At 43.3% G+C, this 27400-nt stretch overlaps 4 protein-coding genes across 4 annotated transcripts in view; 3 read left to right on the top strand and 1 right to left on the bottom strand.

Moving 5' to 3' along the window:
* Positions 1-18539, top strand: part of T265_10791 (hypothetical protein) — a gene marked incomplete at both ends in the record, with an annotated part of 20820 nt that extends 2281 nt beyond the window's left edge. The window contains one exon of the mRNA XM_009177261.1: positions 18294-18539. Within this exon, the coding sequence (XP_009175525.1) occupies positions 18294-18539 (246 nt within the window). The remainder of the gene's footprint in view (positions 1-18293) is intronic.
* A 1477-nt stretch (positions 18540-20016) lies between these two features.
* The window catches only part of T265_10788 (hypothetical protein), a gene marked incomplete at both ends in the record, with an annotated part of 30226 nt that continues 22842 nt past the window's right edge, over positions 20017-27400 (bottom strand). The window contains 3 exons of the mRNA XM_009177258.1: positions 20017-20069; positions 21745-21864; positions 24717-24836. Coding sequence (XP_009175522.1) covers positions 20017-20069; positions 21745-21864; positions 24717-24836 — 293 coding nt within the window. The remainder of the gene's footprint in view (positions 20070-21744; positions 21865-24716; positions 24837-27400) is intronic.
* On the top strand, positions 20518-20697 carry T265_10790 (hypothetical protein; the record flags this gene model as incomplete). The annotated part of the gene is made up of 1 exon (XM_009177260.1): positions 20518-20697. One exon carries the CDS (start codon positions 20518-20520, stop codon positions 20695-20697), a length of 180 nt encoding a protein of 59 aa, XP_009175524.1.
* On the top strand, positions 23490-23669 carry T265_10789 (hypothetical protein; the record flags this gene model as incomplete). Its single annotated transcript, XM_009177259.1, has 1 exon — positions 23490-23669. One exon carries the CDS (start codon positions 23490-23492, stop codon positions 23667-23669), a length of 180 nt encoding a protein of 59 aa, XP_009175523.1.

Raw genomic sequence — 27400 nt, 5'->3', positions numbered from 1 at the left:
AACCTGGTGTGAGAGACTCTGTGAGTGTCGCGGGACACTCTCCAGTATAGCTCAATGGATCGCTGAGGTGCGCAAACCGTCACACCACGGTAAGGTCCAGTCTCTTCGTGACGGGATTCCAATGAAACGATAAAACAGATGGTTGATGCGAAATTCACCATAATCCCAGATCTTTCAAACGGTTTGCTTCTCACTAGCTCAATGAACTAAACTGTGCAGACCGAAGAACTGACGAAAAGTGAGTTCATAAATCGGAAGCTGAAACCGAAAGGTAAGAGCTGAAATGAATCCCACGACCCTGGAATGCCAACTTGTAAGAAACCTATCACAGACAGCTTACTAGATTACCTGTGGACAGAATACCAGCTACTTTCCATATATGATATGCTTCGTTCCGAGTACAAGGCAGAAATACAGCCACCTAACATTTGGCGAGAATGCATGAATAATATGCCGAATCACGAAAACCCTACGCCCGGGAGAATGCCAATGGCCGAAATATGCGTTTTGGAGGTCAATTCATAAGTACCAACAACAACATACCACGCAACTCTAGTAATCCCTCACCTTTAGATGTTTCACCATCTGAAACACGAGGAACAGCAGAGAGACTAGTACAACCTGCACTCGACATGCATTCTTTGAGTATCGGGACATGAATGAAGATTGGAAGAAACCATGAGACGGAATTTAGGTCGAATCCGTTACACTATTGGCTTGGGGTGGGATCGAACCGTTCTCACGAAATCGTGCCTTATCGTTTGGTTGCGTTTGAGATAAGCTGTGATGGCGGTGTACTGCTGCTGGCACCGTTTTAGGAGATCAAATCATCTGTGGACATACTATAAACAATCGAGAAGAGCTCCACAGACATGAACTGAAAGCATTCGAACCTATCAGGACAGTTCGTCGGTGGTAAACGAAGCCAGAACACTAAAGACAACAGACACATGTGCGAAGGGAAACAAGTGCATGCGGCAATAAAATCGATTAAGCCCTTTAGAATATAACAACGTAAGGTCAAGTTAGGCGGAACAACACGGTGGTCGGTAGCTAAGGCAACTGGTTTACGGTATGACAACGGTAGTGAAAGATTGAGTTTGTCACAGATTCCGCTGCTGGGTAGATACTACAACAGAACAGGGTGATTTTGAGAACGGCCGACAACGCTTCCCCCTGGCAGCTCCCTAATGAGTTGAATCAATTGCCCATGAGTAACAGTGAAATCAGCGGTTTTCTCTGGCGCGTTGCATCGCACATCATTTTTTGAGTTGGAGCCCTGAGTTTGAACAGGACCGGTAAATTTCCATTACCGGCGCATAATTCGGGGCAAGTGTGTCGCATATGGTGAATTCTGGTTGTGGATTTCAAAGACATACAGCGTATTGAGAAATCCTGAAAAGACTATTCCCATGAATGCGCCGAGGAAGATGCACGCATTGACCACTAACCGAAAAAAATGAGACGATCAAGGTAGAAATGAAGGTTAAGTGTCCACTGTTCGTGCTTACATGTACTTCATCCAGATAACGAAAAGCAAGGTTGTGGCAAACGGTCGCCTTAATCTATAGTTCAGAATGGGGCTATCAATGGGGCCAAGAAAAGACAATAAGGATGGTGTTTATAGACTTACAGACAGATTTTCGAGCTATGGAACGAATCAGCAGGGACCAACATCAATAGGCTTATGGTCTGCTAAATACCGATTCGCTGATATGGTATTTTCGAACGCCTACAACTTGATTGGTATGTACGCTGCATCCAAGGCCTCTTGGTCGTTCCTAATCATGAATGAGATGTCAGATTGTCCCAGTCTACTTTCATTCTGGCAGACAACTTTCAATCACTTGTTAATAGTTGAGGATTTCAGTAGAAATGTTTTTACGTCATTGACGTGAACAGTTTGTATGAGTTGGACGCGTAAAGTCACATGTTAACGTTTAGTAAACAGTGGTATTTGTTCACATTACAGTCTCACCTTTTTGAGGTTCAACTACATCAAAATGGTATGAAGTGTTAAGTTACTAGAAGCAATTCTTGGCAATCAATTATAAAGTTTTCTCTCTATAATCAGCAGTTTGCATCTACCCACCAAACGGTTTTGCATACTCTGCCCGAAAATGTTTAAGGTAGATTACCGGTGTACGTGAAGAGTAAGTAACTTTACGTCAGAGGGGGGATTCTTGTGTTCCGCATAGGAGCCCTAAATAATAACGAGTATTATAATATCTCTTGTTTGATGAAGTTTCATAGTACGGTAACAGATACTCATGAGTACTGAGCATCATACGTATAACTGGGATCGGGTCGGGAAATTGCTCGTTTTCAGGAGTCGCAACAGTGAGGGAGTGCAGGAAATGTTGTACGGAAATGAAGCACCAGTGTTCTTATCTGATGTTGCTGTCAGTGATGATTATGATGATGCTAAGCTTCGCTTCATCTTCGTTCGTTTGAATGATGCAACTAGCCACCTTTTTCCGTAATATGCAAGCTTGTTATGACGTCATAAGTCCGGAAAACATCCCATGACATATTCAAATCTTTGCCCATAATCCTCCCATTCAGTCTATTTGCATCAGTAGTTCTCCCTGCCCAAGCTTGGACCACTATAAATAGCACCCCAACTTCTACCTGAAAACAAAAGATTCATCTAATCGAATGCTTCAGGTCACACCCACCTAGCAAATACCAATTGTAAATCATTAGTCGACTGAACTTGTTTTTCTATCGGCCAAGCGAAAATTTCGCATTTTCTGGAGTGAATTTGTAGGTTCAAAACAAATTTTGTGTTTCAGGCATCGGGCTTTGAATTCAGTTGACAATGTCAGGGGACATTTTCCTTTATAACTCGAGCTTATCACCTTCCATCAGAGCATTGACAACATAACGAGATATCCACGCAATTAGCAATCCATAGTCTAAATTTGATGACCCCTGATTGGGAGAAGAGGTACTGATAAACAGTAAAGTGGCTCCAAAAGCAGACCCTCAGGTGAAGATCAAATTCGGGTCAGTCTCGTCGGCGATTCGTTCACGAAACTGTTTTCCTGGACGGGAAAAGCACAGAGAGATGGCTAAAGCACACATACTAGTCAGGTATTAGCAGCTTCTTTTGTTTTCGAATGTTTCTGATACACATCTCCAGGCAGAACTCGGTGGCCTAAGGCACAAATGGAGAGTATGTATCGGTTCGCATAAAGCCAACCACAACCGTGTTGATACTAAGTCAATTAGTGTACCTTGTATGAAGGCCCATGATCAGATAGGATAATAATCTACTGGCTAATGTATTGGCTAACACAGTGCCTGATCGGAATTAACAGCTAGTTAGACAGACGGTCCTTCCCAGACTGGGAAGACAGAAGACAGGTTTCAGTGGAAGAAAACCTACTATTGAGGAACACAAAATGACAATGGTCGCCCTATTCCTGAGGGAGGATTAAAAACGTTAGCCATAAGAGTTGCCGAACTGCCCAAATTGTTTCCTGAAATTTGCTTTCGGTTACAGTTATAGCCCCCCACGGAGTAATACAGATCACCTGGGAAGATTGACGAAAACCGAACTCCTTCGCCAGGGCAGAAGTTTACAACTAGAATACGCTCTCGAGAGATCATGGGTAAAAGTGACCTCTCTCAAAAAAGGAGGCATTTTCCGTTGGAAGCAGGAAAATGTGAGAAATATGACTAAGAAAACTAGACCACGGAAGCATTGGAGTCTAGTATGTATTGTGTGTACGGAAATCGCGTTCCAGGTGTTCCTAGAACACCGAACGGGACAAAAATACCTATCACACCGATTGAAGCCACTCCTTGCTAAACTGTTTGCAGATGCCAATCCAGCTAGTTCCAAGCTGGGATTTATATACTACCACCTTCCTTGTTTTCAATGTTCACTTGCAGCCCAACAATGGATGGGTAGGTAGTTTGCGCTCATGCAACGAAGAGCGCTGACACAGCGAATCAAACACGTATTGGAGACTTACAGATCGATTTCCTTGCTGCAAAATTATACTGATGAGTGAGTAGTTGAACGATTCCCAATAATCACAGATAGCAGGACAGTCGGTTTACAAAAAGGGTCGATACTGGAACCTATGGTAACTGTAATCCGAATAGATAAGGTAAGTCCCACTAGCAAGAGAACCAGTACTGTTTCTCTGGTCTTGTGCACCTTAAAGCCAGAGCCGTCTAACGTGTGACACAAACAGCCAGAACAATGAGTATGTATTCAAAATAGCTGTCATTAAAAACATATTGAGAACAAAACATGGATTGAGTCTGCTACAGACGGATCAGACTGCATAGGTGATGGTTGATTTGTCCGCTAAAAACTTACCATGACTAGGCCGGACGAAATCACGACTGTATCGTGTTCAGTACACTCTCACTCACCGAGATTTTCCGTTAAAAGAGTGGTTTCGCCGAGCAGTCCTACTGGACAGAAGACTGGTTCGTTGATGGTAAGCCGATTTACAAGTAACCTTCGAACCCAACCCGATATAGGAGGTCAAGTGTCCAGTTTTTCCATCATGCCCAGTATTCTTCACAGACACACATACCGAATAAAGCGACAGCCCAGTGTATTTATTCCCCATCAAAGTAAACCTGGTGTAGAAGTCTCACCTTTGGAGTTTTCACTCTGCTCTAGAGTAACGAGAAACATTGGGAAATTCGAATGCAGTCTGATTCGATACAAGAGATCGGGCAGTAGTAAACAGTGAATCAAGGTCGCGCAACTTTAGGGTTCATTGAATAAAACCAAGTTCTTTTACCCAACTGTGAATGTCCGAAACCGACTAGTAGGAACGAATAGAAAAGTACAAAAGACACGCACCATACGTGGAAAGATGCGTACCCAACCCGTAACTGTTTTACGCTCTAAAGTGAATCAGACATCTGAGCTGGGCTTCTGCATGGATGGATCATCAAAAAAGGTTGAGCGCACTTAGACTGTATGCACTTCAACAATCCCAAAAATGTGCACTTTCCATAAGAGGGCGCGTGAACCAAATCCAGCTAACCATTGGGTAGCAATTCCGCTAAGTACTGTTGAATGACAACAGAAGGTTCGTAGAATAAGGGAACATAAAAATCGATACGCGTCAATTGGTACGCAGACAGAAAGAGAGTCAATGGCTACACAACATTCGAGATGGGACCGAAGCTACCCTCATTTCCTCCGACCCCGATTTCCCAAGAACAACACCTGTACATTAGGCTCATGAGTATTCGAGATTTATTATCCACAAAATTACATCACCACACTGCATGCTCGGTGGGCCGAAACGTTATCACAGCCGCTTTATCCACAACCACCCTTGAACAGCACTCAACATACAGGACACCCAAGTATCCAACAAAATAAGCAAAGAAGCAGTGCACACATTAATGAATAATGCTGTCAAGATGAGCAAGTACCGTGTACACGAAGCGTATGCGTATTAGATTTGCCTTTGAGCATCAGGCGCGTCTAGCATGCGCTATAAGGTCCATCGTGTACGGAACGCATAAACGTAGGGAAGCCTGTTAGGCTGACTATATTGAAACGGATGCACAGAGCCGAGTAAGCAGAGGGGAAAATCTTATGCGACTAAGAATCAAGAAATTTGGACCAAATAGTGAGAAAAACTGCTTGCTCTGTTACTGATATGGGATGGGAAAAAGGAATTCACAGTAGCCCAAATCACGGGAAGATCTATGGTTTGGGTTTCTACTTCTCTGGTGCATAAACACAGAGCGGTTGGATCGGTTGGAGAAATCAGGGGCGAACGAAGACGAACGAAGACGACCTCGATCTATAGTGCTTGTTGCACTCCAACGTATCAGGTTGTCCTGCACAAACACACGAAAAATGCGGGACATAACGGAAATACTTATATACAGCTGACATAGTCCTGTGAGACTTATGGTAGGAGTCATGGTGTGATTTGGGGACAAAACGTCCGTACATCATGGCATGGAATGTGCAAAACATTTCTTTTGGGTGATGCAGCATACCCGGAATGTTAACTTTCACACTCAGTCCTAATAGGTCTTACGCCATTTCAGCATAAGACGCAGTGAATTGGAAGTTCTGTGCACGACAAATCCAACTATCTGCAGTACTGTATATTGAAAAGGTTCTAAGCTGAACAGCAGCGGAGATAATCCAGAATACTGAGTGATCTTAATGGACAGTTTGCAAACTATTCTATTAAACCTCAGGAGTTATCCCTTCGTAACGTAGTTAAGAGGACACAGGCGTTCACAAGTGGTAGCTAACTGGTTTCGTTACAATGAATTAGTTAAATATTTTGCTGCCACAAGGCATGCTGAGAAAGCACACAGTGACGAGTGGGTCGATCGATTAAAACATAAATTATACACAATTTGCCATGACCCCAAAGTACGCTGCTCAGAAGCATGCCCGAAAGATAGCAGGCGACCTTCAGAAAAGGGGTCAATTACAGCACATTGGTTCGAGCCTTCACACACATGTTGACCACAATCGTGTGCACACGAGGAGTTGAGCAGCTTCTGTGCATTTTGGGGCGTACATCTAAATTCCACAGGAATAGCATAGAATTAATGGGACAGTCACTTGAAACGAAAGATTTGTGATTCGTCTTACTGGTGCCTAACAGTTGATAAGTTTTCGATAAAATATTCGCACAAGCTTCAACAGTCATTTGGATAGACGTTGGTGCCAAAGAAAAAATGTGCGGTGAAACTGGACTACAGTAAGTGTTCATCTGAAGTGACAGCTTTAGCTGAGCCAGACTATTCCCTCCTACACATTCTAAGTTGCTAACGCACTCCCTTATGGTGGCAACAGCGAGCGGAGACTTTACGAAAATGTCGTATAACGACCTTTCTTACAAGGCCCGTTTATGTTGTTTCTCCCACTACGTTATAGAATACATTTTCTTGCGTGAAGGAGCGACTAATCACAACCGACCGCATCAGCCACTTTCGCCGGGTTCTGTTGGCGTGTAACAGCAGAGGAAGAATAGATGATAAGAGGATCAAGAAAACGAACCTATTAGAAGTCGAAACCAAATGCAAGTGAAGACGATTCCCGTACACCCCGAGGAAAAACCTGATTGAAAATGGTTCTCCAAACTACGAGGAAGCCACTCAATTATTCAACGATCGACAATACAACCACAGTTCAGCGTTTAGAAATGAAACTTAGAAACTAAGTCGAACAGTGTATTTCAATAAACCTTGTATACCGAGTGCCAGTTTTCGAACGTAAGTTGGCCTCACAAGAAACATCCGTTCTCCCCACCACCAAATCCCACTACAGATAGGCTACATATGTGATGCAAAGTAATGTTGTGAACTTGACGACCGACGCGCCAATGATGCGGAAAACTGAGACTGGGACTTACCAACCGATTTACGGACTATAACCACCATGTACAGTGGGACAGTAAAGAATATATGGAGTGAGCAAATAACAGGCAGACCGTAGGGTAACGAAACTAGGATTTTGTAGGATTTCAGGAATACAAAGAACCATCCGATGGGTCACGCCTTAGTGGAATAAGGTCTCATCCGCTGTGTTGATGAAGTAAGAGCTTCAATAAGTATGCTAACAGCTTCCTAGTCTGTAACGAAGCGGATATGAAGGGAGTAGTCCGGAATGATGTTTAATTGCATAGAACACACCCAACAGAATGTAACTACCGCAACGGACGCACGCGAACACTTAACACGAACTAAATATGTTGGTATCCGTAGCAAATTCAGCACCAATGTAACCAAACAGTTTTGGCGTAGTATGCATCCTGTTGAGTAGTGTCGAATTTGGGGAGAGATCCTGCACGGAAACTTATATTTTGGGAAGCCCATTGTAAACTCATTTGATGTTAACAGGAGACTCGACCAGAAGAAAGCTGAATCTCTTTTCCAATAATCTCCTTCATAACTGTGACCGCACTTTTAGTTGGCGATTATTATATACGGAAGATCCTGCTGATATTCAGTTGGGCCTACCATTGACACCAAACGAGTGTACAACTCCACTTACTTACTATTCGGTGTTTGAACAGGAAATCAGGTTGATATAAACTCGAGGACTACGCCCACCTAATACGCCCAGAGACGGGAAGAAACCGCTAGTGGGCTGCCGAACTGTTCTCAGTAGCCCTAATTAGGTCGGTTTCTATGACGGTGCTTCCATTATCTTACGGTGGTTTACGATCGCTGGAAGCGAAAACGACTGTAAGAATTCTTATCGGTTTAGATTTGCATTGAACATACTGATTGATACGTCAGCTGTTAACCTGGCTCACAATTTGGGTGTCTGCTAACTCCGACGGTAGCTTTGTTCCTCAGCAAGAATGTGCACTGTCTGATGAACACGCCCACAATGCCAACTTCCGATAAATACAGCAATCAAAGCCAATTGGAGCATTTTGGTATTAACCCTCCTTTTTAAAGAAAAACTAGAGGCACAAGTACCCCTAGTAGGAGAAAGAACTGTTCTTCAACGTCTACCTGGTTCCATACCGAGGATAAAAAGTATCCTAGCATATTTCGGAATCGCGTATCGAGAGATGCACCAGGACTGATCGGGCTGACAACAAAGTGACTCACTGACCTATATCATCCGGCTCTTCAAGAGTGCTACTTTTGACTTCCGCACGCCCGTTTTAATTAAACTGTTTTCATAAATTTTCTACGTTAATCCGCAGTGCGGCTTAGTTCCATGGGTGATGTAGCATCCTACCAGACACGAGCACGGTAACTTTAAAATTGCTCGCACCATTTCAAGATCACCAATCGAGTACCTAAAAATAATGTGTAGTTTGGGAATCTGATAATGACAAAAGGGTTACGAAACTATTTCCACAAACACTGGTCTGGTGAAATTATCAGTCTGATACCGTCAAGTGAGTGGGTAACGTGTGATCACAGAAAAACTGTTCCTTTTTAAGTATAGGCTACCAAATAATGCATTGCAAAACAGGCTAGGTTGTAAATTCTCTGCTTTGGAAACGTCCACCAGATATAAAACCACCGTAACAGCAACCCACTTTAGGGGGACATACGCGCACACAAACGAATAAATATCACACTAGGAAGTAAAAAAACCGGTTTTGTATCGCAGAGGCGTAGAAGCTAGTGTAAGACCAGAAGAAATATTGAATCACCTTGCTGTGTCAAACAACTCTTTCCAACATCTGATGCTGACGAAATGCGTTATCATTTGTAAGTCAATTTGGTGGTAACGAAAGACTCAACTGAGTCTCTCGTTGATGATATTCTGCTTCAACTGTTACTCATAGAAAGTACATTGACCAGTATACGTCTCCCGCAATTCCTCCCATGGTCAATACAATCATATTTATATGTAATGTTATAACCTGTAAAATTAATAGGGCGATGAGTGTGCACATGCAGATCAGACTAGAGCCAAAAACAAAATTACACCTTGCTAATTGGTGCTGCGCGGCTATGCTCATAGTATCCAGTTGCTGACTATCTTCACTGTCCGTTCAGGGTTATACTAACTACAATAAGTCTATTAATCTCATTGCTTTCACTACGGGAGATGGGAGAAACAATACACCCGGACTTCGTGCAAAGATGATGATAAGGGAACAAACAGTACCATCAGAGGACATCGAGACATCTGGAACACAAAGAAAAGGTACACAAACAAGTCTACAGTTAAACGTTAACTTGAAGATTGGAAGATTGGAAACCGAGGAGTAATGTTCCAGAGCCTGAAGATTCTGGAGAAGGAACAGAGGAGAACAGTCCTGCGCCGCATTAGGTCTTACACTACTGAGTGTAGATCAAGACATACATAAAAAGAGTTATTTTTTATGGAGTGAATTGTGAGAACCGCAGTGTGAGAATAAAGAACGGGTTAAGCAGGTAAGAACCGGTAACCAAAGGTAGGAAGAGTAATTCCCATTCCAAATATGACAACAGAATTCTAGGGTAGATATATCATATAATTCTAGGTGAGTAAAAGTTGGTACACGACCTCCCGATACTGACCAAAAGGTCCGCGTTTAAGATAAGCGGTTTTCGATGGATTGTTCCGAGACAACTTTGAGCACCTTGTTACCAACATGAGACAAACACATGTATCGTGTGTGATACAACAACACCGATCCTGAGAAGTGGGAACATGCGTCAACCAGAACAGTTCAATTACTGGCCGGCTTACCTCCGGAAACCGTATTGGCTGGCATTATGCCCAAGTTTACGGACTTCTGTAGGGCACTAAATGTACTTGTCAACTATTCAGAAGGATGAAGGACACTAAACGTTGTCCCAAAAAGGTGTAGAGTGAGGAGCTAGTATGACACATGTATTCCTTCGAACATCAGCAAGCAGAAAAACTGCCCACTTTTTCTGTTAGAGTCATATCAACCCCGGTAAGGAAACAGTGGGCGTTTTGTTAACCTGAATAAGTTGATTAGCCCAATTAGATGGAGAAGACCCAACGTGAGAGGAACGCATCGAGTTCCCGATGAGATAAACTAGATCAACATAAACGGAAGTTCGATGTTAAATGGTGTAGGCGAAGTCAATCAGAAGAACTGTGAAGCTGTTTCATCGAGGGTAACACTTCGATATTCTCGAACGGAGGTCAAACATCCAAATAAGGAAGTGAATGACTGACCCTCAGGCGAAGGATGGGTTATCTGCGGTATGCATTCATATCATGAGATCTGTGCTGACTTAGTAAAACGGAAGCTGGAAGGTGTAGACTTACAGGTCGAGCGTCGCACTGCAAATCAAGGTATACTACCGGATATGATTTACACTTCAGCACGAAAAACGATCACTTCCAGTGAAACTCTCGGAAAAGCTAGTCAGTCGGTCAATCAAACTAGGAGGTACCTTTTGACGATACAAGCAATATATATACATAAAAATAAGTACTATATATATATATATATATATATATTTGTACGTCCCGATTCGACACATATGTTGAACAAGCCACGATATTCCTCATTCAAGGAAACTGATAATCCACGGAGAGGTTCAGTGTGAATGCCTGGCGATATTGAAAAAGACAGCTAATAACCAACAATACATGGCATTTCTCTCCTCGCAAGTGGAAAACCACTTTTAAGATAATCCGCTACGAGTGGAATTGTTGTAAAACGCAGAGTGGGTGGTTTCTACTGAACGTTGATGAAAAATCACAACAAGAAAGGGTACAGGACAACTAGAAGCTACTTGGGCTCACTCATTTCCGGAAACATCTTATTAGGTTGTCGTGATCACTGTTCAGAGAAATAACCTTAGCGTGACCGACGTATTGCGCGAATTTCATTCAAGCAATCACAAAGAATACCAGTTTTAAAGGGTTTTAAAAGAAGCCACTAGCGCTGTTCGATATGAAAAACCGAAAGTTTCATTTTGATTGCAGAAGGTACAGATACTTGAGGTTGAGTGAATGCCTCTCTGTTCGCTTTACAGTGATCCAAAGCCTGAACGTGAGCGCAAGTGAGCGCCCCAACGAATAGTGTCCACACACCAGGCCACACTGAAATAAAACACGTTTTACGAACACCAGCGAAACATTAAAGATTGAATTTTAGCAGTGTTAGTCCAAATGATTCACAAGTTGCGTGAGGTAGGGGAAAACAGATAAACTAAACGGATGAGAACGTGTCAGATGTCCCCGTAAGTAGTGATAGTGTGAACAAACGTCATGACCTACCTATGACGAATGAACGTATAGCGCACGGGACGCTGTAAATTACGTTTGATTTTTATATGGTGCGTGTAAAATCATGGAGCGTGCTCACAGAATGTGGAACATGATTAGGGTCAACTCACTATTCAAATCGACTACACGTGAGCTATCCTCGGCGTACATGATGATCTTAGACTCAACCAGTGATGACCAAAGGTCGCAGCGGCAGTGTTCTCGACCATGATCAGTACTGGCTGATGAGTTGTGCCCTCAGTAAATCACCTAGGTCAACTGAAAGACATCACGCAAATTCTCGTTATCGGTCGTGCGAATAAAAATTATGCACGTTGGCAGATATCGGCAATAGGCAGTACGATGGAAATCCGGTTGGCCGAAAGTGCTGATAGAGAATCTTCTAGTGTGTGTTGGGAACCGGGCTAACTAGAAGGTTACTACAAACTCTCTACGCTGGTCCAAAGTGAAAGTTGCTAAGGGCCGGGATAAAAAGTTTCACGACGAAACAGATCGCTCAATTTGCATATGGGACCGGGCGCGTCCCCCGACCGAAAGCTACCACCCTAACGTGGTAGCACATTGATCCGGTAGGTTACACTGGCTGAAACTCAATTCCTCAAGGTGTCATACTGAGAGAACTGGAGCAGTCTGATGACAGACAGCGAACCAAAACACACGCTCGTGCTACGAATAACCGCGATCGGTGGTGGACTGGAGTTGAAGCCATACTGTCCTTTGTGATAGGAGTGTGGAGGCAGTAAAACATTTCCTCTAGATGACCAGCATGTTCAGAATTACGGAAGCATAGCTGCTAGCTTGGTTGGTAAAAACTGGCCCTAAAGAAGTAAGTTTATTTGAATGAATTATCCCAGATATTCACATGATTGAAGTAGTTCATCATGAAAATACACGAAGACGTGGAGGACCTCACTTTTAGGAGTCTGAACCATATCTGTAAAGTACAAAGGGATATTTTTATGTGCTCGACATTCATATGGACTTTTCGTTCATTTTCTGAAGGTACTGTTCCAAAGCTTGATTTATCTGTATAAGTAAGTAAGTAAGTGACCTGACGGGACTTTTGTGATGTTGTCGGGAAATGCAGTGACACCCAAAGGCAGTAGGATAAAAAGTCATAAGGGGAAAGACAATCGAACAATCATGAAGTGCAGTGCACAACAACAACTAAACCCTGTGTAAGATCGCTTCGGCTGGTTTTCAAGTCAACGACGGGAGAAGCGTGTGGATGGAAAACAGCTGTGATCATTTACATCAGTTTACTGTAGACATTAGTCGCGGAAAGGGTTCAGTATTTGTTGTTGGATGGTGCTGATAGCTACGCACGGCGTGCCTGGATCATACTTTCGCCATTTCTAACCATTTGTAAGTCATGGTCCAATGTTTCCATCTGGGAAAAAGACCGCTATCAAAGGTGCTGTGGTGTTCCCCCATGTTTGGCTGTAATTTTTGTTAACTGATCTCCTGTAGGATGCTTCCCCTCAACACACTATCATGCTGAACAGCTCCGCGAGGCCGGCAGTTGCCCAGCACGTGATGTATGTTACGCAGGAAACCCCACGGAACACGATAGTGTTCAATGAGGCTGAATCACTTTACTTTCTCACACGGTGGAAATCGGAACAACCGTGCAAAGAAAGATGGAATTGTTTAACATACATTATTTAGTCGTACTGTCAGTAAGAAGAGGAGATACCAGGTTCATAAAAAGACTGAGGTTGTACTTCGCTGAATGAAAATCATCCTACGGAACAGACGGTCGTACAGCATACAGAGCAACTCGAAAGGGCCAGCTCTTCCATCAAAGTCAACCTTCTATCCCGCAAACCAACTCACATGTCCTAGATCCGGTCGAATGGAATAGGCACGAAGGAAACTGGCAAGTATGACTGAAAACCGATTTGTCAAATCACCCTACTTACAGTAGGGTCTACAAGGGTCTTGATGGTCCTGATGACTTTCGTAGAAGACATGGAATACCGGGGGCGAGATGGCCCAAGTGGTTGGAGCGCGAATTTACTGACCGGAAGGTCCATGGTTTGAACCCGACCTGTGCCTCCCGACTTCCCCTGTCTAGGCTTGGGCAACCTGGCAGTATCCCAGCCCTCGTGCTTCCTTCGGGTGGCATGGCAGCTAGGCACCGAAAATGTGCTACAGCTGAACGGTATACCGTGTAAATCATATGGTTCATTTACAGCAGAGTTCTAAGTTGAAATCAATTCAAATTTACGGACGCCCTGAGTTGTCCAACTCTTTTGTGTTTTTATCAAATACACCTCACCTTCGGTGGGTTCGGATACACCTAAAAACGGCGAACCAAAGTGTTCGAATTGATGACATTCACAGCTCGTTTAATTGTGAAATTTTTCATACGAAAAGTGGGAGTACAAGCAAAACTCAATAGGTTGATGGTGGGTTTAAGTTAAATTGATGCGAAAAAGGCCTGGATGAATAGTTTGTCCAAACAGACTATTGCACAGTTCAACGGATTTTATTCACATAAATTCACAAAGCACCGGTAACTTCTCACCGTCACTGTGTTCGACTTCATGAGAAACACGGTCATTCGGATTACCGAAAGCATTACTGAGCATGTTATCTTCATAGGCGTAGGCGAATAGTGAACATTCACTTGTAGTACTGATAATCGAGATACAAACTTCAATCATTGGACAGCCAGAATTTGTAAAGCAAAAAGCTCGAAGAAAGAAAGACTACACACCAAAGGTATCCGACAGAACCGCACACATTTATGAAGAAGAAAAACGCTGAACAGAGAGCTGACGCGCCGATAGAGAATACTAAGTTATGAATTAGGGGTAATGAATCTCGTCAGCTTAGGACGATACCATAAAGTTTCAATAAAGCCGAACGAAATGACAAGAGGTATCGCTATCAAGGGGTCTGAGCTTTGCGTCAGTAGTATTCGTATTGAAAAAAAGATACTAGCAAGCACGTCCTAATCATTTGGAAAGGACCAAATTGAAAGCAAGAAGGAAGTGCTCAATGTTCCTGTTTTCATACAATGTAAAAAGATTTATGAATAACAGAGTAGATAGCTGGCTCAGATGGGATAACAGAACGAAGTATCTGTGTTCGATCACTAACTACCATTTAAGGTATCGCGAGGAACTTACACATCGATTTGCGTGCTACAGAATAAGTCAGTGTGGAGAATCGAAATAACGTCTCAATTCCGTCAAAACATCGATCCGAATGAGTACGTGAGAACCGAGTTGGAATGTACCAAGAAAATTGAGGCGGAATGTACCCAAAGATGTGACAGTGGTCATTGTATGGAAAAATACGAACTTATGAGAATTCGCAGCATCACATTAGAAAAACTGCAAGTGTCAAACGAATGGTCCGAAGACACCTTTATTCAATACTGTCATGGTAAAGAAAACTGTATACATTCTGTATTTTGTCCTGGAGGTTCGTACTTAGTGCAATCCATTAGAGAACACAGTCTCACCTTCAAGAATTTCGACTAAATCGGAAAATTTCAAAGTTGAACAATGTAAGTGTTAGTAAGCTCTCGACCAAGTTTAAGCGACAATTAAATCAACGCTGGCATACGGCTCCCATGGATGGTACAGCAAACGCAATTCTATGGGGCGCGTTTGACTGATAACATGCGTCTACCATTCGATTCCGAATGCTGCGAAAACCGTTCATGCTTTCATAAGCTCAATTCCGGAAATCCCAACCGAGAAATATTATGTTCGTTCACAGCCAGCCTACGTTAATAGATATCAATTCTCATAAAGGAAGCTACTCACAAGGTTGCTTAAAAACACTTCGACAGCCCACGACCGGTTTCGCCCGTCTTGGGGCTCATCAGGTAGGATATCGATTCGCATTAGATTTGGAATGCTCCTCAACGAGCCAGTAGGAAAGAGTCCAAAATAGGAATTTAAAAATCCTTCGTAACAAATTACGGTGTGAGAAACTCGCATGACACATCTTTCCTTCTTTCCATTTTGTCAAGTAAAAAATAGCAGGCTTGTAATCTAATGGATGGGGTAACAACACTGCGCGAAAAACTTAAGATATTTAGATAAGGAAAACTACTCACAAGGCTGCTGAAAACTCTTTGACCTTGTTCGTAGTTTCCATTTTGAAAATATACTACAATGTCTCGAATACCGTGAGAACCAGAAAATGAGGTAGCCTTTGTGCAGCATATAACTGGGGAATATCATCGACGAGAGATTCAGTTGTCTCTCGTGAAAACCAAATTGATTTGCAAAGGAGTGTATTTGTCGATGAAGAAATTTAGCTTTGTGTGATTGAGTCAATCGGATTTAGAAGCACGTGTCGAGCGGCGGCTGCCGTGAATTGCGTTAACACTGTACAGGGTACTGATGTAGTGCCCAACATCTTGGTTGATTTATAAGGAAGTATTGGTGTTGTACGCCCTTGCTTATCGAGCTTCGGCTCATGAGGCTTCTTTCGGTTTTCCATACCACCTACCTACCGGTCTCTCATCTTGTGTATATGAGCCCTGGAGCTAACATGCCCAATCACACACAGCCGACGGCCGTCCATATACAGCTGCACATACACACTCACCAGCCTCACGCACCACACCAATAGCACCAGCCAGTTCACGTAAGTCACGGTACACCAGGAGCGGTATTCTTCAGAAAGGGAGCCAGCGAAGCATACAGTGATTACCATTTTCGTGGATTGACGTGAGTGTTGGTGATGTAGAAACTTGCTTCCTGGGCTTTGGCTCGTGAGGTTTTTTTTCGGTATTCTAGTCGCAGAAATTGTCGTTGATCTCTATTTTCGAAGAAGCACTGCCCCACGGTGCTTCAATGGGGTGCAATGTAAAGCTGTTCTATCGGGACTAGAAATCAGAAGCACTTAAAATTCTAAAATGGAATTCGAACCAGTATATAAGCTTCAAGTTAGGAGTAGCTACTGTTGCCGCTCCAATCACTTTCGTCAATCGGAAGAATAAAATAACAGATAAGCATCCAGTAGACCATCAGCCATGGCAACAACGAATTCAGAAAAATGAATATCACAGGCTGTTCTAGCAAATGGGTAAGTTGGACGTTAGTTCCAGAATCGTTTTACAGATTGTATCAGTAGTCTTCTTGTCAATGGTTTTTATTCCTGTATGACTACCCAGTATTACTATGACTAATACCATTAATATTAGTAGGCAGCGAGTGTCTGTGCTTTTGTGTATTCGACATCACATGGTAAAACAACGAGACTTCCCTCATCGGACACAGGTTTGTGAGGTCGAGTACGGTGGTGTGTCCTCCGTCTGGATTAATTTTTTTCCCCAAATATCCGCTGGCTGAGTTTCTTTCCGTAGCTCTCTTTCTCTAATTAAACTACTCCGCAGATAGCGAATTACGCTAATTTGCGTACCAAGTTGGTTTTGACAGGAGACTTGCCTGGAACCCAGTTGAATATCTCGCTTATGATTTTTCAGACTGGTCTAGGTACGGTGCCTGACCTATGACTGTGGCCTTTTCCTGAAGATCCAGCTTCAGTACTGCAATGGCCCTGCGGGCTATAGTGGCTGTTCCCGAAGGTTCAACCATATCAGGAGTACAAACGGTGAGCAGCCCGACGAAGAACAGTTGGTCCCCGTACTGCAAGTGATCGTATTACGAGGCTGTCTGGAGGTGAAGTCGCACTGTCTTCTGCGACAAGAGTGTGGAAGCAGTGAGGCGTTTCCCAGGCGACCAGCATCTACATATCTATCGTAGCAGCAAATCTGCCCTCTCCCGAGGAAAGGCGGATTAGAACAGGTCGACCTTAAAACTGCACAAACCAGTCATCCAACGGTTGATCGTTGGCGCATTATTCAGTAGGGTCAAATACTTTTAAAACAAAAATTTCTGGCGTTGCTCAAAAGGCACCTGCTGTGTGCAGCCGCATTAGGAGTGGGCCAGTTAGGCCTTCGGGTTCATTCTCCCTACGAACTGTCCTAAACCCCCAAGAGGCACAATCACAGTGAAATGGGTTAGAGCAGATTAAAGATGGTAATAGTTAGAATGATATTCATGTTAGGTCGGCGAGCCTCCTTGTGAACTCCCCAGAGGGTGGTCTTTCTTCAAATAAGTTTCGTTCTGAGGTCAGTACAGTTGGCGCAGTTAGTCGAAAGAACCGCACAAAGCCTGAGTTTTGGACGAGCCAGTTAAAAGTGTAAATTAGCACTATTTACAGTCCAGCATGTCAGTGGCTCAGTTATCGAAGACCGACAGCACAACATCAAAGGTTCTCGTAATCCACACGGGTAAACAAACCGGGGATGAATGTTGCTCTGCTTGGTTTTCTGCGTCAATAAACATCATAGATGAGCTTAATTGTGTAGCCGAACAGAGAACCTGGGCACATACACGTCTAGAGTAGGAAGGAAAGTCTTTTCGACGATTAAACTCGTTTGCAAATCAATTTAATTTTCACGGGAGACTCAAGTGAATCCCTAGTTTATGATGATCTTCAACTGAATGTGCTGTACAAAGGCCGCCTCATGTTTCAGTTGGTACGATATTCGAGATAACGTTGTCGAAGAGTTATCAGTAAACTTGTGAGTAGTTTCCTTTATGGAAGTCTTTTTGTCCTTGAATTCCAGTCGCAAGTTGGATTACACCAAATGCGTACGAAGAAGCAGTCAGACAGCAACGAAACACCATCGATGGGCAGGTTGACGGAAAATCATAGTAGACTGTCGGAGAAATGTGTACAAAAGCTTCCATTCGTGACGATATCTGTTCAACTGTCCGCAAAGAAGGTCAAACAAACACCAATCCCTCACCTCCTAGACATGATAGTGCAGAGAGGCAAATCGGAAGACGGGTCAGATCTTCCCAAAGTATAAAATACAAAATAGAAACAAAACAATCAACCATGTTCTCAAATTGGAAATGAATAGGATTTCCAAACTCCCTTATTCGCAATCACACCACATTATTAAAGATAATCATAAAAATGTCCTCGATAGTCCATTCAAACTAATCCAGTTGGATTTATTGCGATTACTGCTTGCTGAATGCATTCATTTCTATGTCTGTCAACGACCTCATACCGAGGGTGGTGCACGAAACAGAGGGGATCGTGCCGAGGCACCTATGATATTCACACCCAGGTTGTTCCAATAATGCCTTAGGTGAGAGCGTTAAAAAGTGAGCGAGAACGATCGTACGCCCGTCTAAATGGAACCTCACAAGTAGATTCGTTATATAACTCAAATAGTTTGTTGTGAAAATATATATGGATGTGGCGAATCTCACTTTTGGGCGTCTCAGCTACATTTGCAGAATAGACAGAAGTACTGATAAGTATGCGAGATCAAACTATGCGATGTAACCATCTGCCGAAGAATCGAATTCAAAGTTCGTGCAGTCAGAGGTTTCAGTGGAAATCCTTCTTCGTGCTCACAACAAAAATCCACTGTCAGTACTGTGTCCTAGTAACACTGCAAATCAGTTAATTAGCCAGTCATCACTGGGGTATGGATAACCAGTGTTTGGGTAATGCACGGGCGCTCGAGTCTTGCTTCACCATTACAGGTTTGTGTAGCCTGAGTTACCTTGTTTGATGAAACAACCATGGTTGAACTCTAGCCATGCACTAAGTCACCCTGAGGTGCGAACTGTTATACTTGTTCATACTCGTTTATAAACCCGTTTGTTGAAAATATGGACCAATAAACCGAGAACCATCGGTTTCCTTTGAATTCGAATAACCATAGTTTGCAAGGTTTAAAAACCTCCCGAAAAACTCTCCACGTGGGAAAAGTTGTTTGGAAGGCTCAAGTCGATACCCAATAAGGTGGCACATGACAGGACCACAATGAGTACACGAATGCCTCTTTAATGCATCACTGTTCGACAAAGTCGATGGCTAATTTGTACCCTACACTGCACTGGTTCAGTGTTTTGCGATTGGTTCACAATAAAAAGATTTGCAGTAATTTGGGTTGGAACGATCGACTGAGGCACATGTTGAAATTCCCTCCAGGCGCGAGGTGTCCCGAGTGACAGCATTGCGGTAAACATTCAGTGAAGAAGCCATGTATAGTAAGGCATTAGACAATGGTTAGAATCACAACGAACTTATCAACTCAACTATATGTGCGAACCAGTGATTGCGTACAGGTTTTGGCAAACGGCGTGCCAAAAATATCTATTCATATCGGTCTACTGAGAAAGAGATTCAATCGTATTTTTCGAGGTAATGTTTGTAAGTAGCTGGCTTAGAATACAATGTGAAGTGAACTACTCAACTGCATGTGATCATTTTGAAGTCAATTTATAATTATATGCGTATTGATTTGCTCATCTGTTTCATGTTTTTTATGAAATACGTTGAGTTCTCAATGTCTCACCCTCTTCAGTCTCATTCATATCTGGAAAAAAAACGGCGAACTAAGTTGTTAAAAGTGAAAACACTCAGGGTGTATCTAGTTACTACGATCTGTAGGCAAAAGTGGGTATCATTGGAGTTGACTTGACTTGACCTGGACCCCAAGAGAAACTACTCTATATGCACAGCGCAATCACTTTAATGAGAAAATGAAACCAGTCTTACACCGTCACCCACCGCACTATCGGATTCCTTAAAACAGATTCTCTCGGGAGAACGAAGCCACCTAACCTAACTAACCACCTCACAATTTTCACAGAGTTTGGATGAAAGACATAATGAACTTCTTGCCGTGCACACGAAAAGTAACCGAAAGATGCCGCCAAGTAGGTTGACTGCATAATTAATTAGGTGATATTTTAGCTGCAACGTAGTGAACGAAACCTAGCTGACCTGCCAAATTTACCAAAGGGAACAAATGTAGTCTAGCCATGTTCCATCTGTTGAGTTTGATTCGACCTGAGCATCATGAACTCCCAGATATGGGAGGACATCTGGATCGGTTCGGCGATTATGCTACGAACCTCGAGTTTGCAAAGGCTCGAAAGCTCCAGCGAAACTTACTGACACGGAAGTTCAAATCCATCCCTGGTCTCCCAACAGCTGCCTAGGCTTCACCAATCTCCTGCTAGTATCAGTAGTACAAAAGGTATGCATTCTGATCCCAGTGGCCACACAGTTACGATGTGTAAGAAAATACTGGTATCATATTGTCCAAGAATAAAAGAGGTATGATAACATCGTCCGAGTAATGAAGCGTCCACGAGGATTGTGCCAAAGCAGAGCAATTGTCATAGACAAGTGATGAACTAGAACTGAATGGTGATGTCTAACAATCATGAAGGCAATTTTAAAACAAACGAACGCGAGCGTCATGCCAGAGAGCGAGAGACTGACTTAGCGCCAGTAGGAGCTACATAGAATGTGATAAACTGGTGCTACGTAAGTGGTGACACCATACCTATAGCGATTCTTTTCATATGCAGGTGAAAATAAATGAATTTCAGTCAAAAGGGGTTACAGACCGTAGAGAGATGGGCGTAGAAAAAACAATTCGTGTTGCCACGTAACGTGAACTACCAAGTACTTGCTTGTCAACATCTTATTGAGCAAACGTTTCAAGCAATCGGCGATCAGTTATGGTCGGAAGAAACTGACGATCAAAAGTCTAGAGACGTCGGATCGTTCAATCATGAAATAAAATCGCCCTCACGGTTAATTTGCCAACACTGCCTTTGGGCTTTGGTGGATTCTTCCGCAGCCCCCCACACTCCCAAAAAAAACATTTTCATCCTAATATCAAGACTCATAAACCATTAAAAGGTGCATTCTACGGTGAGGTCAATTAAACGATTGAATAGGGGTGAATCAATAAACATATAGGAAAACCGGTGATAAGTCCGGTAATTTTAGGCCATCTCGCCGACGCATACAGTAATCACTATTCACAAGAATAGGCAGCCAACTTCCGTTTAAATATTTCAGTGGCGAACTGAAGAGGCCGTTGTCTGGAGTCTAAGGCGCAATGCCGAAATTCCCTTTTGGTGCCACTAAAAGAACGCTGACGAACCGGGTCATCGTGGGGAGAAACGAAAGGCTAAACAAATTCTCAGATGAGAAAATTACCGACAGTATCTGGTAGGAGAAGATGGACTCACCCGTTGGGCCAGACCTCACAGCACCGTCTGGAGCATAATTTTCACGAGGCAAACTAGTCATTGAACCGCTTGGAGGGCGTTGGTTTTGACCTGAAGTAGAGTCCGGGAATTGGATGTGCTCTGTAAATGAGAAAAGTAAGTAGGGTGTAGCCGTGAAAATACTCAAAGATATGCCGTCATAATAGGAATCTTAAGCGGGGAGTAGTCAGGAGAACCAAAGTGATGGCGAGTGAGGTACTTAAGTATCCCTATTATCACCGTGACCGCTACGTTGTGACAGGACGGTTGTGCTGTATCAGAGAACAACTCAAATCCCAGCTATCAAAAGAGTGACCGGATGCCGGGTTTTCACACATTCCACAAAACATGACTATGGAAGATAATCTGGTTAAGTCTGTGTTTGGGTCTACCACTAGTTGGAAATGCAAATGCATTACCGTTTCTACGGAACAAGTCGCCACATGTTCCAACCCCCAACCTGGAGAGCCAGGAGACTGGGTTCGTCAGACCTCTAACCTTGACCAACCTGGTATGAGAGACTCTGTGAGTGTCGCGGGACACTCTCCAGTATAGCTCAATGGATCGCTGAGGTGCGCAAACCGTCACACCACGGTAAGGTCCAGTCTCTTCGTGACCCAATAAGGTGGCACATGAGAGGACCACAATGAGTACACGAATGCCTCTTTAATGCATCACCGTTCAACAAAGTCGATGGCTAATTTGTACCCTACACTGCACTGGTTCAGTGTTTTGCGACTGGTTGACAATAAGAAGATTTGCAGTAATTTGGGTTGGAACGATCGACTGAGGCACATGTTGAAATTCCCTCCAGGCGCGAGGTGTCCCGAGTGACAGCATTGCGGTAAACATTCAGTGAAGAAGCCATGTATAGTAAGGCATTAGACAATGGTTAGAATCACAACGAACTTATCAACTCAACTATATGTGCGAACCAGTGATTGTGTACAGGTTTTGGCAAACGGCGTGCCAAAAATATCTATTCATATCGGTCTACTGAGAAAGAGATTCAATCGTATTTTTCGAGGTAATGTTTGTAAGTAGCTGGCTTAGAATACAATGTGAAGTGAACTACTCAACTGCATGTGATCATTTTGAAGTCAATTTATAATTATATGCGTATTGATTTGCTCATCTGTTTCATGTTTTTTATGAAATACGTTGAGTTCTCAATGTCTCACCCTCTTCATTTCATTCATATCTGGAAAAAAAACGGCGAACTAAGTTGTTAAAAGTGAAAACACTCAGGGTGTATCTAGTTACTACGATCTCAAAAGTGGGTGAAAAAAAACGGCGAACTAAGTTGTTAAAAGTGAAAACACTCAGGGTGTATCTAGTTACTACGATCTGTAGGCAAAAGTGGGTATCATTGGAGTTGACTTGACTTGACCTGGACCCCAAGAGAAACTACTCTATATGCACAGCGCAATCACTTTAATGAGAAAATGAAACCAGTCTTACACCGTCACCCACCGCACTATCGGATTCCTTAAAACAGATTCTCTCGGGAGAACGAAGCCACCTAACCTAACTAACCACCTCACAATTTTCACAGAGTTTGGATGAAAGACATAATGAACTTCTTGCCGTGCACACGAAAAGTAACCGAAAGATGCCGCCAAGTAGGTTGACTGCATAATTAATTAGGTGATATTTTAGCTGCAACGTAGTGAACGAAACCTAGCTGACCTGCCAAATTTACCAAAGGGAACAAATGTAGTCTAGCCATGTTCCATCTGTTGAGTTTGATTCGACCTGAGCATCATGAACTCCCAGATATGGGAGGACATCTGGATCGGTTCGGCGATTATGCTACGAACCTCGAGTTTGCAAAGGCTCGAAAGCTCCAGCGAAACTTACTGACACGGAAGTTCAAATCCATCCCTGGTCTCCCAACAGCTGCCTAGGCTTCACCAATCTCCTGCTAGTATCAGTAGTACAAAAGGTATGCATTCTGATCCCAGTGGCCACACAGTTACGATGTGTAAGAAAATACTGGTATCATATTGTCCAAGAATAAAAGAGGTATGATAACATCGTCCGAGTAATGAAGCGTCCACGAGGATTGTGCCAAAGCAGAGCAATTGTCATAGACAAGTGATGAACTAGAACTGAATGGTGATGTCTAACAATCATGAAGGCAATTTTAAAACAAACGAACGCGAGCGTCATGCCAGAGAGCGAGAGACTGACTTAGCGCCAGTAGGAGCTACATAGAATGTGATAAACTGGTGCTACGTAAGTGGTGACACCATACCTATAGCGATTCTTTTCATATGCAGGTGAAAATAAATGAATTTCAGTCAAAAGGGGTTACAGACCGTAGAGAGATGGGCGTAGAAAAAACAATTCGTGTTGCCACGTAACGTGAACTACCAAGTACTTGCTTGTCAACATCTTATTGAGCAAACGTTTCAAGCAATCGGCGATCAGTTATGGTCGGAAGAAACTGACGATCAAAAGTCTAGAGACGTCGGATCGTTCAATCATGAAATAAAATCGCCCTCACGGTTAATTTGCCAACACTGCCTTTGGGCTTTGGTGGATTCTTCCGCAGCCCCCCACACTCCCAAAAAAAACATTTTCATCCTAATATCAAGACTCATAAACCATTAAAAGGTGCATTCTACGGTGAGGTCAATTAAACGATTGAATAGGGGTGAATCAATAAACATATAGGAAAACCGGTGATAAGTCCGGTAATTTTAGGCCATCTCGCCGACGCATACAGTAATCACTATTCACAAGAATAGGCAGCCAACTTCCGTTTAAATATTTCAGTGGCGAACTGAAGAGGCCGTTGTCTGGAGTCTAAGGCGCAATGCCGAAATTCCCTTTTGGTGCCACTAAAAGAACGCTGACGAACCGGGTCATCGTGGGGAGAAACGAAAGGCTAAACAAATTCTCAGATGAGAAAATTACCGACAGTATCTGGTAGGAGAAGATGGACTCACCCGTTGGGCCAGACCTCACAGCACCGTCTGGAGCATAATTTTCACGAGGCAAACTAGTCATTGAACCGCTTGGAGGGCGTTGGTTTTGACCTGAAGTAGAGTCCGGGAATTGGATGTGCTCTGTAAATGAGAAAAGTAAGTAGGGTGTAGCCGTGAAAATACTCAAAGATATGCCGTCATAATAGGAATCTTAAGCGGGGAGTAGTCAGGAGAACCAAAGTGATGGCGAGTGAGGTACTTAAGTATCCCTATTATCACCGTGACCGCTACGTTGTGACAGGACGGTTGTGCTGTATCAGAGAACAACTCAAATCCCAGCTATCAAAAGAGTGACCGGATGCCGGGTTTTCACACATTCCACAAAACATGACTATGGAAGATAATCTGGTTAAGTCTGTGTTTGGGTCTACCACTAGTTCTCCGATACGGGCGTTAGCGCTGAGGGACGTCAGTGAAGCCGATTCATCATACAAGAATCTGAATCACTAAAACCGTGTGCTATTTCGTCTTTACATTTCCCAGAAAGACGTTCTATTAAAAATTTACAAACGTCCCGATGTGAAATAAATACTTGTCATGGTCTTGAATCCTTGTGGGTTCACGTCCAAGGTGCTTGTCGCTGCACCACTCTCATTAGGCAGTATGACACCACATAGAAGAAGCATCTAGAGCCCTGATGAGATTCCCAAAAAAAAACGAGAACAGTAAACCCACAGTAAAACCTCTGAACAGGAGACGCCAAATATGACAACCCTGACAAAGAGACCTTAACGCCATTCGTTCTAGTTTATGCTCGAAATTCCCGGGAGATTTAGAGACGCTATCAAGAAACTATCTGGTGTACAGTGCTGGCGATTTACTCTGTAACAAGAAATGCTGTCAACCAATAACCTAGAATCATTTACACGAGCCCAAACGCGAGGAAGAACGAACGTAGTCTCAGCAGATGAGAACTTGGCCGTTTCGCTGTCCATTGTTCCATGAATGGTTAAGGGTCACACACAAAAAACGGTAAAAATTATCGCCCGGGCCTCTTCCACCATAAAAAGTGTGTAAGCACAATAGCGCTTGTGAAGGAAACTTATGCCGTTCTTCGTGCGATCGAATCCGGTGGAGTTCCTTTGCTAAGTCTCCCATAAATAAAATGAATCACCTAATCCCCCATGAATGTCCCTCATTTGAATGAGATTTCACCTTGTAGGTCAAGTCAACTGAACCTTAAACTGAAATACTCGGTAGGGTGCACCTGGTGGTGAGACCCTAGCAGCTGAACACCATATCATTCGGCCACAAGGGCCACGTAAGCAATACGATTGGATTACACTTGGAAAAAGTATGGCATCACTATCATTCGATAAGACAGTTCACTTGACGTGCTTCAGTAATAACCGCCTCCATCGAGGTATTACTCGCTAGCCAGTTCTGCGGGGTTCCTTCTTATCCATTTGGAGCCATTCGTCCTCATCAAAAACAGACACCTCCTTTGTTACGAACACCATTAGACAACCATCCCCGTGTGACCCATAGGTATTCAACGTAGACTGTTGACCAAAACGGCTCTTCTTTCGAGTTCCACCACTCTGATATTGAGATCGCTTCTGATTACGTTTGTGTCATCTGACAGAAGTCTTCAACCAGTCGTCCACCATCAGTCTACGATGAACGACGCAGATGAAATATGATAACCCCCCCCCCTTCAGTTTGTCTGGATACCATTCAGCTATGCAAAGTCACCTTACCCGTTGAAAGGCTCAGTCACATAGTGTAGCACGAGCAACTAAAACCAGTACCGGTCCTATGTACTTGTCGTAGAATTAAACCGATCTGTTCTAACCAGGGGCACTGACACAGGGCACCAAAAAGTGGCCCCACCTCCCTAGAAGAAGCCACACTGGCGTTTTCCTTTAGCCACGATCCGGGGTGAACCCACACGGAAGTTACAGTAGGGGACGAAACAGCCCATTCCCCGATAGATGAATGGTAAGTAGACATGATCACAAAATACTCAACTTAGTCATGCGTAGCAGACCGAATTATTTAAGGTTGACAAGTACCCTACCTTCACTGATAAGCAATCCCATTCAATTTCGTTCAATGCCCACCTCCCAATGCCTATTTCATAGTGATAGTCATACGATCTATTGAGTACCAACCACTCAGCTTTTCACCAGTGAGAATCGCCTTTTAGCTTGTTCCACAGCCATCAAGGGAAACCGACTTTCGGGCGAACGATTCTCGTCCACGACCCCTATCCAGTTGCAATCTACTGTACAGCTTGTGATGTTTATGTTCCATCCTAGCTTAAATAAATATGATCCACCAATATCATCCGTGAGACGTTTCGAACTTCAGAGACAAATACCGCTTTACATGAGTTAGTGGGCGAATTTCAGTGAATTATGGTGGCTGCATAGTCGTTTCACGACCACTCCGGTGCACTAATTCCCCGAGAAATTAAAGTATTTCACCTTTTTATAAGGAAAAATATTCATAAAGTTGTCGAAAACACTTGGACGAGAGATTCAGCTTGGATTTATATGAGTCTCCCGTAAAGACCAAATTAGTATGCAGATGAGTCTGCTTGTTAAATGCTTTATTTTGTTTCCCATGGGAATACTCAAAAGAATAGCGTCCCATCTTTTAAAAAAAATGTCTCCACTAAGGCCCGACAACTACTTTACTTT

Source organism: Opisthorchis viverrini (genome assembly GCF_000715545.1).
Source record: "Opisthorchis viverrini unplaced genomic scaffold opera_v5_407, whole genome shotgun sequence".
Taxonomy (NCBI): Eukaryota; Metazoa; Platyhelminthes; class Trematoda; order Opisthorchiida; family Opisthorchiidae; genus Opisthorchis; species Opisthorchis viverrini.
This window is presented reverse-complemented; position numbering and strand designations above follow the sequence as displayed.